The following is a 12244-nucleotide window of genomic DNA, read 5'->3' on the forward strand; positions in this document are numbered from 1 at the left end:
TGCCTGAACCTAAAATAAAAGTTAGAAAATAATAATAAATGAATAAAATGTATTATAGCCTAAAAAAAAAAAAGTTTTTTTTTTTTAAAGAGGTCAGATGTTGACCAGGACACACAAGCACAAACTAGAAAAAAAAAAAAAGATGACAAAACTCAAACAGAGGATTGGAAATCAACTTTCCCAAGATTTGGATGGTTCTGCCATAGTTATTATAATAAGCAGACTGAATTGAACCATGTAATTTATTTTAAACTAATTGTAAGACAATGAATATAAAGTTCAAAAAGGTGTAAGTAAGTGATGGTTTTATTGGCAAACTTATAGGGGTAGTGTATGAAGCCATTTCAAATAACAGATTAAGTTGCTTTCGTTACAACTAAAAGCTTCAATTACGACATTTCAACTTTAATTTAACATCACATCTACATGTGAAGCTTTAACTTCAGGTCTGGAGCAGCTGTAAAATGAAAGTTACCACTCCATTCTAGTCCTTGGATATCAGTATATTCCCCTTCACCTTCCACCCTGCAATAGTAGAAAATAAGTTTTTCATTAACAAAGATGAATAATTTACAGTCCAGATATAAGATTTTCTAACATAGTATATACTATGTCTGAAGATTATATCCTTTGCTTTTAAACCCAGCATCCTGCTTTCATATCCTACCAAAAAAACAAACAAACCAAAAAAAAAAAAAAAAAACCACATACTATTCCAAACAAACACAATTATTTGGTGTCCAAGATTTTAGGATCACATAATCTAGGTTCACACAAAACCAAAACAATGAGTTAAAAAAATGAAAAGTTTACATCGGTTATCTAGCTTAATTACTTCACTTATTCAACAAATATTTCTTGACTATCAACGATGTTTGAGGTGCTGTGCCACCGCACCTGGCCTCCAACAATTTTTAGAAACTATATCATAAAAGAATATTTAGAATTAACTAAATATAGTATTTAAGCAGCTGGGTACAGTGGCTCACGCCTGTAATCTCAGCCCTGTGGGAGGCCAAGGCAGGCAGATCACTTGAGGTCAGGAGTTCTAGACCAGCCTGGCCAACACAGTGAAACCCTGTCTCTACTGAAAATACAAAAAATAGCTGGGTGTGGTGGTGCACGTCTGTGGACCCAGCTACTTGGGTGGCTGAGGCAAGAGAATCGCTTGAACCAGGGAGGCAGAGGTTGCAGTGAGCCGAGATCACTCCACTGCACTCCAGCCTGGATGACAGAGCGAGACTCTGTCTCAATAAATAAATAAATAAATAAATAAGTATTTAAGCAAACATACCAGAAAAGAATCTTTTAGAAATACAGTGATTTTTTTTTTATTTTAAGCTTACCTATTTTCATTGAAATTTCCAATATACTTTGCCCCAGTTGGGAATGTGTAAGTCCCCAGTCCATGAAACATATTATCCTTAAATTGTCCTTCATATACTGCTCCTGAAAAATGCTCAAGTCTTCCAAAACCATTCATCTGTTTGTAACAAAGGAAATTACCTTAGCAACTAATCTTCAGTTTCCCAAGAACCTTTAAAAAATGTACAAATATAAGTCTATTATCTGCTAATTATTACTTAATCCACTTTGTATTACCCTTTATTTCCATAGTATAAAGACAACGTTTTTATCATTTTCCTTCATCTGTATCTATCTGTGAAGCCCACTAAATCAAATGTTCTGGATCTGGGACATCTGAACATCAGAGGGTCCATGATGAAGGTAATAGGGGTCCTCAAGATACCCTGAATGTATCAGAAATCTTAAAGGGCAACCAGTTTAGTTAGTTCACGAAACCAGTATAAAGTAGTTGTTAAGAATTCAAATTTGGATTCAGCAGACCTGGGTATACTTTCCTGTTTTATCATTTACTAGCTGGGCAAGAAACCTGAGCCTGATTTGTAAAATAGAGTATTAATGGTACCTATCTCATGAGGTTATTATGAGGATTAAATGAGAAAATTATGTAATGGATTCAGCTTTACTCAATGAATAGGAGATGAGAAAGATAGTAACGATGATTAGCTCTCTACAGTGAGTTTAATATTACTCATAAGTTAATATATGTTAATATGATCATTTGTTATTTTTATTATATAGTCTACTCATTATAGGAGTTTTTGATTAATGGTGAAATGCCTGGAATCACTAAACCCACAGGGTTATTTATCCACTGCCAGTATTAAAAACTACAATAATACCTTGTCATCTTTCCAGCTTCCTGTGTAGACAATCCCATTAGGAGTGGTATGAATACCTATTCCATTTCTCTCGTAGATTCCAGAAGATGTTCTTGTACAGTCACCGTCTAAACAAAGGAGAAATACTGAAGATTATAAATGAGAATAGTTATGTCTGGGCCTAATCGCAACTACAACTCATGGGTTTCTTTGGCTCCCTAGCACTGAAACCAGTGAGACTGGAGATGAGTAAATCCATGGACATAGAACATCTTGTAACAATTGAGACTCAAGGGCCAGGAAGATTGACAGATCCCATAGGTTTCCAAGGCATACCGTCTAGAGTTAACATTGGAATTTTGATTTTAAAAGCTCTTTATCTATTAGGATTTCTGTTATTTTAGTTAATAAAGTTAATATCTTAATAGTAATTTTACAAAATTTAACAGTCTCAGTTTTTTATTCCTAAGCTATTTAATTTTCTGTACAGAAAAAGTAATTGAAGCATATGCTTACCATACTTGTCTCCATTTGGAAAGATAAAGCTGATCTTATATACTTCTGAAGCTGTTTTAAAAGATTTAAAAAGAGTGACATAAGTTTACTTTTTTTTTTGATAGAGGCAAGGTTTCACTACGTTGCCGAGGCCAGTCTCAAACTCCTGGGCTCAAGCGATCCTCCCGCCTCAGCCTCTCAAAGTGCTGGGGTTGCAGATGTGAGCCACCACACCCAACCAAGTGTAAATATTCTTATGTCATAAGACCTATAACCAATGTGCTTTCAGCACTATCCAAATGGACTTACTTCTCAAGATCACATCATATCATGATTACTTGGTATTTCCATTGTCTAATGTAGGGTCCCGGGGAAATAAACAATTTTGCCTAGATGATCTCTTTTAAAATTTATTTATTATGATAGCTTTATTAATATAGAATTCACACACCACAAAATCTACCCTTTAAAAAAATATAATTTGATGTTTTTTAGTATATTCAGAGTTGTGCAACTACCATCACAATCTAATTTTAGAATATTTTAATCATCCTAGAAAGAAACTCTGTACCCATTAGCAGTTACCCATTATGATTCCCCTCAAACACCCCTCACCCCACAACCCCAAACCCCTGGCAAACACTAATCTACTTTCTGCCTCAGGGATTTGCCTATTCTGGACATTTCTTATAAATGAAATCATACAATATGTGGTCCTTTATGTCTGGCTCATTTCCCTTAATGTTTCCAAGGCTCATCCACGTTGTATCGTGTATCAGTACTTCATTCCTTTTTATAGCCAAGTATATGGTATAAATATGTTGTACAGAAATAGCATATTTTGCTTATTCATTCATCAGTTCATGGACATGTAGGTTGTTTCCAGTTTGGGGCCATTATGAATAATACTGCTATAAACATTGATGTACATTTTTAAAACATACAGTTTCCTAGGAGTAAAAAAAAAAATGGTGTTCAGATTTTTGTGTGGATATGTTTTTATTTCTCTTTGGTAGCCCATATGATTTACTGATTGTCCCACAGAGGTAAGGCGGAGTGAGGAATCTTTAAATTGGCAGTAGGAAGAAATGGAAAATAAAGATAGCAAGTGGGGAAGGGCTAGTAGGTCCACACAGAATGAGACTGGAATGGAGACCAACTGAAAAAGAAAGAAAGAGGACCACAAGACTGAGGGGGACTATGGGCTTCAGATCCCTGGACACGTAGTGGACTAAAACATTAGAAACTGTATTTTCCGATACTGAAAAAAACTTATGTAGAGAGGGTATGCAGGCACATCCTTCAGAATCACCTGAGATGCTTCTAAGTTTCTTCTCTCTACCCCACATCTACTGAATCAGAGTCTTTACGGGTGGGGCAAGGGAATTTAAAAATTAATTTAGGTGCCAGTTCAGAAAGGCTGGAGGCTCATCACTGAGGAAACAGAGTTAACACAATAGGTAGAGGACTTAAACTGTAACATCCTCAGAGAGAAAGGGAGAGTATTAGTATCCTTGAAATAGGAACAGGTGATTATAAAAAACAAAAAACAATTAGCAATGCAGGAAATGAATAATATAATTGGTGAAATAAAACTTCTTAGAAGGGATGAAAAGCAGAATAGATACAATTGAAAGCAAATTAGTGAACTGGAACATTAGGTTGAAAAATGTGCTTAGAAAGTAGCACAAAGTGTGAGTGAGATGTCTGGAAAAAATTTTTTTAATTAAAAAAAAAGAAAGTAGCACAAAAAATTTTAAAATAATGGAAAGTGGATCCAAAAGGCTACTGTCAGTCTAATAAGAATTCCAGAGGGAAAGAATAAGGGATATTTGAATAAATAGCCAAATTTTTCTCAGAACTGAAGAAAATGACTGCTTAGACTACAAATGGGAACTAAGCAAAATCCCACACCTAGACAAGTTACAGTCAAATTTCATGACATAAAGACCAAAGGCCAGTTAGGCTAGTTAAAAACAAGCAAACAAAAACCAGATTACCTACAATAAACTACAAAGGACTGACATTAGCAACAGTGGATTCTAAAAAAAAATGGCACGATGTCTTTAAAATTCCGAGACAAAATTATTTTCAACCTAATACTCTACATCCAACGAAACTATCAGTCTAAAATCATGGAAACTGGCAGGCACACTGGTAGGATGAATTACTGGTTCATGCCTGGAATCCTAGCACTTCGGGAGGCTGAGGCGGGTGGGTTGCTTGAGCCTAGGTGTTCGAGACCAGCCTGGGCAACATGGTGAAACCCAGTCTCCACAAAAAATACAAGAATTAGCCGGGTGTGGTGTTGCACGCTTGTCGTCCAGGCTACTTGGGGGGCTGAGGCAGGAGGATCGCTTGAGCCCAGGAAGTGAAGGCTGCAGTGAGTCCGATCACACCCTGCCCTCCAGCCTGGGTGAGACAGTAAGACTCTTGTCTTAAAAAAATAATAAAATAAAAAAGAATTAAGTTTAAAAATAGAATCTGGTGGCTCATGCCTGTAATCCCAATGCTTTGGGTGGGTGAGGTGGGGGGACTGCTTGAGCCCAGGAGTTTGAGACCAGCCTGGGCAACACAATGAGATTCCATCTCCACCAAAATTAAAAACTAAAAAAAAAAAAAAAAAAAAAAAAGAATCTGTAACTAAAACTCAGGTAATATCAATATGATGGAAATGGTGTGGAGGATAGAGAGCAATCTTGCTAGAATTCTGATCTTGTTTAGGGGTTAAATATAGACACTAATTAACACTCAATCTTAGAAAAAACATGAATTTAGTTATGTTTGCTCATTTTTTCCCTATAATTTCTAAGATTTGGTTGTGGATAAAGGGTGAAGTACGGTGGCATATAGAAACTGCCATGTGTGCTCATTAGTTAGTTATTTACATGTCTGCAAGATTTGAAATTCCAAGACAGCAGGGACACAGAGCTACTTTCTTTCTTTTTTATTTTTTTATGTTATTTATTTATTTATTTTTTTGAGATGGAGTCTCGCTGTCGCCCAGGCTGGAGCGCAGTGGCTTGATCTCGGCTCACTGCAACCTACGCCTCCCGGGTTCACGCCATTCTCCTGCCTCGGGCTCCCAAGTAGCTGGAACTACAGGCGTCAGGGCTACTTTCTAAGTGTTTAACTAATGATAACTAACTAGATTACCAGATCTGCTTGTAGTTTCCCACAGATGCCATGCTGTACTCTGGGTGGAACACCCTTCTCTTCTTTACCTGGTTAACTGCTATTCATCCTCAAGAGTTGGCAAAATAGAGTGTAGTAGTTAGGGGTTCATGCTCTGGCATCGGACTACCTAGGTTTGCAACCAGACTCCACCACTTTCTTTGGCCTTGGACAAATAATTATCTTATGCCTCAGTTTCCTCATACTTAGATGGGGCAAATTAAGTAAATTAGCTAATCTAGTTAAAGCACTTAGCCCAGTGTCTAAACTCTGTAAATATTAGCTATTGTTTTCTTGTAGACCCAGCTCAGGTATGGGCTCTCCCACAGAGCCTTTCTTCTCATTACTTGTCAACCTCAGACTCCTTCAGGAACCCCCACGGCACTCTGGGCCTATTCCTACCGTAGTACTTAAGGTTCTATTAAAACCATGCTTTTGTATCGGGATCCCCTGTCCCACCCAGTTCCTCCAGGACACAGATGGCAGATTAGTCAAATCTCTTCTCACCCTACTGTCCGACTCCGTGTTTAGTACTAACAGTAACAGAACGTCTAGCGAATGAAGGGCACTTCGGAAGGAATCGTTAAATGCCCATGAAGCAGAGCATTAAACGTAATCATATCAGAAACTGGACTGTTTTCAATTGCAGCTAAAATGTTCTACATTCGAAACTTGGGAATGTCAGAGTTAGAGGGAACCTCACAGAGACCGCCCGGCACCATAGCGGAAACTGAGGCCCAGGGAGGTTGGCACGCGCCTCGGATGTCTCAACAGCGAATTAACAACAGAATCAGAGCTAGATTCCCAGACCAGGGGTTCCCCCGTGCCCCTCAGCTAGACGGTCAGGAAATATATCACACCCCTACAGGAGTTACCGGGAGCCAAGCAGGTTCTGACTCCACGCTAGTTCGACTTAAAGGAGCTCTTCTCTGCCCGGGTCGTTAGGAGGAGGGGTACTCACTTGGCCGAGAGGTGTTAGAGAGATCTTCCAAACTCTGCGACTCCCCCTGGGCGGCCAGCTCTGCGGCCGGGAGAGAACTAGGCGCTAGGACAGCTCCAGGTGCGACTTGGTTGCTGGGGCGACCGGGCACCTCTCACCCGGAAGCGAATACGCGAGGGGCTGAAGCTGAGCCAATCAGAAGGCGCCGGGGCTGTGCCGCTGCAGCTGGGCCACCGCAGGGCTGCTCCAAGTGAGAACCGTGAGGGTGGCCAAGCCCAGTTTGGACCTCTGACCCTTGGGCAGCACCTCCCGACAGCCGGCTAGGGACCTAACTCTGCGAGCCAGGTACGTCTTCCACTTCTGCGGACAAGTGATGCGCGTTGTGCGCGCGGTCTGCGCGTCACCCTGTTTGTCGGTGTGTCTGCCTCCTCCTGCTCCAGGAGTGGTCGGGATCTGAGGAGCATCGCGGCCCAGTGTGTTTCATCCTGTCTGCCTGGGGCCGGTGCATCTGGACCAGCAGGATCCCAGGCCCTGGTACCGGACCAAGGCGAGCTCTGCCGCTGAGGTTGTCCACGCTCAAACTGCAGGTTGGGGCCGGGGGGGCGGGGGGTGAAATTCAGGCTTAGAGCAGGCTAAGGGGTTGATTGAAGGAGTCAAGCTCCGTTCCCTGTCTCCGTCTGTGTGGCTTTTTTGGGGAGAAGGGTGGGGACGATGTGAGTTCGAAAAAGGATAGGAGATCTGGATATCTGGATGGAGCTGGATATATTGTGATCAGTCAGAGATCTGCCTGGGAGGAGAGTAGTGTGTAGTCACTTTTCAGTGCCTTGGCTATCAAACAAAGAATACTCTTACAGCCAAACTTAGGTCCCTGTATCCATGGTGAAGAAAGATAGTTGGAATCTTCCCGGGCTAGATGGAATAGAGAGTGGAATCTAACCACGTGGCTTATACAACCTAATTCCTATTCCCTGGAAAACTCTGGGAGAGTGGTATTGGATGCCATTACAGTCAGTAAATCTTCGTTTAAAATGTTAAGTGCATATCTCAGATCTAGTTGTAAAAGTAACATTTTCTGGGTTGGTGTGAGACAACTTGTTTTGAATCAGCTTAAGTATCCTCTTGCTTTTTCCTAATGTTTCTCAGTACACAAATTTACCTAGGCTGCATGGTTTTTGAGATGAAGTTCTAATCTGTCTGATTTGTTATTTCATTTCTCTAAATTTTAGAAATAATAGGTAATTATTGGTGCACAACCTTACAGAATTCAGTTTGACCTGTTATTTTTCTTGCCTGTTAAGATTTTAATGACTCTACATTTTTGTGAGTAAAGTTGACATTTGAACAACATGGGTTTGAACTACACGGCTCCACTTATAGGTGGATTTTTTCCAACGCAACACAGATTGAAAATACAGTATTTCAACTAGGCACAGTGGCTCATGCCAGTAATCTCAGCACTTTGGGACGCCAAGGTGAAACGATTGCTTGAGCTCAGGAGTATGAGACCAGCTTGGGCAGCAAAGCGAAACCTCATCTGTACTAAAAAATGTTTAAAGTAGCTGGGTGTGGTGGTGTGCCTGTGGTCCCAGCTATTCAGGAGGCTGAGGCAGGAGGATTTGCTTGAGCGTAGGAGATCGAGGCTGCAGTAAGCTATGATCGTACCACTGCACTGCAGCCTGGGTGATAGAGCCAGATCCAGTCTCAAAAAAAAGAAAGAAAGAAAACACAGTATTCCTGGAATGCAAAACCCACATACAGAGGGCCAACTTTTCCTCTGTGCAGGTTCTACAGGGCTGACTGGAGAACTTGAGTATCCGTGGATTTTGGCACACATGGGGGTTCTGGAACCAATCCCCTGTGTATACCGAGGGATGACTATTTCATGGCTCATTCTCTCAATTTCTTCCGGATGTCCTTTAAAATCTCGAAGAGGCTTACCCAACCACTCTATCTAAAATAACTGCCTCAGGGTTTTTTTTTCCTTGATAGCACTTAAGTAATAATATATACCTATTTGTTTAATGTCTGCCTTACCCTCTAGAAGGTAAGCTTCATGAAGCAGAAATTTTGTCTTTTTTGCTGTTATATCCCCAGGATCTGGCACATAATAAGTGCTCAATAAATATTTGTGGAATGAATAAATAGATGAACAAATCTCCATTCCCACATAAGTCATTTTTTTCAACCTTCAATCATTCATTCCACAAATAGATATTGAATTCCTACCATATGCTAGACACTGTGTTAAGGGTACAGTGGTAATCAAAATAGACATAGTCATGTTTTCAAAGAGCTTTCTGGGAGTAGAAAGGACAGACAAACTTAAGATAAACACTGAATACATATGTACAATCATCAGGAATTTTGAAGAAAGGAATACCTAGGAAGACCTAGTGTAATATCCACATATTTGTGAGTTTCCCAAATTTTTTCTAGCTTTTGATTTCTAATTCCATTTTGGTTAGAGAACATAGTTCATATTATTTCTTTCTTTTTACATTTATTGAGGTTTATGGCTGGGCATGGTGGCTCACACCTGTAATCCCTGCACTTTGGGAGGCCAAGGTGGACAGATCACCTGAGGTCAGGAATTCGAGACCAGCCTGACCAACATTGTGAAACACCATCTCTACTAAAAATACAAAAATTAGTCAGGGAGCATGGTGGCGGGTGCCTGTAGTCCCAGCTACTCGGGAGGCTGAGGCAGGAGAATCGCTTGAACCTGGGAGGCAGAGGTTGCAGTGAGCCAAGATTGTGCCACTGCACTCCAGCCTGGGCGACAGAGCAAGACTCTGTCTAAAAAAAAAAAAAGAAATGTATTGAGGTTTCTTTTATCACCTAGCATGGTCTATCCTGGAAAATGTTTCATGTGTACTTGAGAAGTATGTATATTTTGTTGTTGGGTGGAGTGTTCTATAGACACCTATTAGGTCTAGTTGATTAGAGTGTTGTTCAAGTCTTTTATTTCCTTGTTGATCCTCTGTCTAGTTGTCCTACCATTAAAAGTGACGTACTGAAGTCTCCTACTATTATTATTGAATTGTCTAATTCTCCCTTCATTTCTGTCAGTTGTTGCTTTGTGTATTTTGGTGCCTTATTATTAGGTACATATGTGTTTTTAATTGTTATCGTTTCCTGACAGATTAACCCTTTTATCATTAAGAAATATCCCTATCTCTAGTAATATTTTTTGCTTTAAAGTCTGTTTTGTCAGCTATTAACATAGCCACTCCACCTTTCTTGTAGTTGCTGTTTGCAAGATCATCTTTTTCCATCCTTTTACTTTTCATTTATTGTGTCTTTGAATTTAAAGTGCCTCTCCTGCAGACAGAATATATTTGGATCCTGTTTTTTAATCCAGTCTGACAATCTCTGTCTTTTGATTGGACTGCTTTATTCTCTCACATTTATTTTTATTATCTATATACTGGGAATTACATCTAACTCTATTCTACTTTTGGATGTCTGTATGTCTCAATGTTTATTTTTTCTTCTGTTCTTACTTTATGCTTTCATTTACATTCAGTCATTAAGTGAATATTTTCTAATGTAGTATTTTTGTGATTGCTTTGGGGTTTATGAACAGCTTCAGATTTATATTAGCTTAATTCCAGCAATATTGCTATGGTTTGAATGTTTACCCCCAAAGTTCATGTGTTAAACATTTAATTTCCAATGCAACAGTGTTAGGAGATGGGGCCTAATAACAGGTAATTCGATCATGAGGGCAGAGCCCTTATTAATGGTTTAATATCACTAGCATGGGAGTGGGTTAGTTATAGCAAGAATGAGTTATTAGGCCAGGCGCAGTGGCTCACGCCTGTAATCCCAGCACTTTGGGAGGCCGAGGCCGGTGGATCACAAGGTCAAGAGATCGAGACCATCCTGGCTAACACGGTGAAACCCTGTCTCTACTAAAAATACAAAAACAAAAAATTAGCCAACAGCAGTCACCTGTAGTCCTGGCTACTCCGGAGGCTGAGGTAGAAGAATGGCGTGAACCAGGGAGGCAGACCTTGCAGTGAGCTGAGATCACGCTACTGCACTCCAGCTGGGGCGACAGAGTGAGACTGTCTCAAAAAAAAAAAAAAAAGAAAAGAATGAGTTATTATAAAATAAGTCTGGCGGCTGGTACCTGTCTCTGTATCGTGCCCACTTCTGCCTTCCATCTTCCACCATGAGATGACACTCGGCAGATGCCAGCATCATGCTCTTGGACTTCCCAGCCTCCATTACCATGAGACAAATAAACTTCTGTTGTTTATAAATTACCTAGTCTGTGGCATTCTGTTATAGCAGAAAACAGACTAAGACAGATACGTAGAAGTATTACTTTTATATAGCTCTATTCCTTTCCTCCTTTTTATAGTATTGTTATACATATATCTATTAATGTTATATACCCAACTATACTTGTTACAAGTATTACTTTACTGTCTGTAGTCATTTTCCCAGCACAGCACAATTATGCTTCCACCAATCTTCTTTGTGCTGTTATTGGCAAATATATTACATACATATTACCTTCTTATAGGTGACAGGCCCAACATTACATCATATACATATTATTTTATATAATTGCTTTTTAAATCATTTCAGAGAAAAGAAGAAACAATACTTTTATACTGGTTTTCAAATAAATAAATGTCCAATATAAATGTGGATTTTTAAAAATAATTACTCTATTACCTTTACCAGTACTCTTTGTTTTTTCATGTAGATTTAAATTACCATCCAGGGATACTTGCTTCACCTTGAAGAACTGTTAGTATTTCTTGTGAGGCGGGTCTATTGGCAACAAATTCTATCAGTTTTGTTTGTCTGAGAAAGTTTTCATTTTACCTTCATTTTTGAAAGATAGCTTTTCTGGATTTTTGGTTAACTATTTTTTCTTTTTCTTTTTTTTTTTTTGGAGATGGAGTCTCGCTCTGTCACCCAGGCTGGAGTGCAGTGGTGCAGTCTCGGCTCACTGCATCTTCCGTCTCCCACATTCAAGCGATTCTCCTGCCTCAGCCTCCCAAGCAGCTGGGCCTATAGGTGTGTGCCACCACACCCAGCTAATTTTTTGTATTTTTAGTAGAGACGGGGTTTCGCTGTGTTAGCCAAGATGGTCTCGATCTCCTGACCTCGTGATCTGCCCGCCTTGGCCTCCCATAGTGCTAGAATTACAGGCGTGAGCCACCACGCCCAGCCCTATTTTTTTCTTTGAGTACTTTAAATATATATGTCATTACCTTCTGCCCTCCGTTGTTTCTGTGAAGAAATCAGTCATTAATTTTATTGGGGTTCCCCCCTGTAAGTGATAAGTTGTTTTTCTCTTACTCCTTTCATGATTTTCTTCTTGTCTTTTGACCTTCAACATTTTTATTGCAACATGTCTATTTTGTGGATCTCTGTGTTTATTTTCTAATAGTTGGAGGCCATTGAGCTTCCTGCATGTGGAGGTTAT

The 12244-nt window shown here is 39.7% G+C and overlaps 2 protein-coding genes across 4 annotated transcripts in view; one reads left to right on the forward strand and one right to left on the reverse strand.

Annotated features, from left to right (window-relative positions):
* Nucleotides 1–288: 288 nt before the first annotated feature.
* Nucleotides 289–7259, reverse strand: MORN2 (MORN repeat containing 2). The gene is made up of 6 exons (XM_063713391.1): nt 7145–7259; nt 6817–6948; nt 2703–2753; nt 2208–2314; nt 1347–1483; nt 289–525 (listed from the first exon to the last, which is right to left on the reverse strand). Exons 1-6 carry the CDS (start codon nt 7257–7259, stop codon nt 423–425), a joined length of 645 nt encoding a protein of 214 aa, XP_063569461.1. The 3' UTR covers nt 289–422.
* The window catches only part of DHX57 (DExH-box helicase 57), a 78340-nt gene continuing 73087 nt past the window's right edge, over nt 6992–12244 (forward strand). Inside the window, exon 1 of one of the 3 annotated variants that reach the window (XM_024242726.3) lies at nt 6992–7140. The gene's annotated coding sequence lies outside the window, so the exon portion shown is untranslated. Of the gene's footprint in view, nt 7141–7183; nt 7383–12244 lie in introns of those variants that run through there. The other 2 variants (XM_054547641.2, XM_024242727.3) reach the window with 2 other exon arrangements.

This window comes from Pongo abelii, chromosome 12, assembly GCF_028885655.2.
Source record: "Pongo abelii isolate AG06213 chromosome 12, NHGRI_mPonAbe1-v2.0_pri, whole genome shotgun sequence".
NCBI classification, from domain to species: domain Eukaryota; kingdom Metazoa; phylum Chordata; class Mammalia; order Primates; family Hominidae; genus Pongo; species Pongo abelii.

Bases quoted from the DNA above. Each gene is read 5' to 3' on its own strand.
- MORN2 (XM_063713391.1), bottom strand. From the start codon at position 7,259: ATGCTCCTCAGATCCCGACCACTCCTGGAGCAGGAGGAGGCAGACACA. The intron at 2,315-2,702 runs GTAAGCATATGC...TCCTTTGTTTAG, and splicing joins TCCAAATGGAGACAAGTATG to ACGGTGACTGTACAAGAACA. The intron at 526-1,346 runs GTAAGCTTAAAA...CTACTATTGCAG, and splicing joins GGAAATTTCAATGAAAATAG to GGTGGAAGGTGAAGGGGAAT.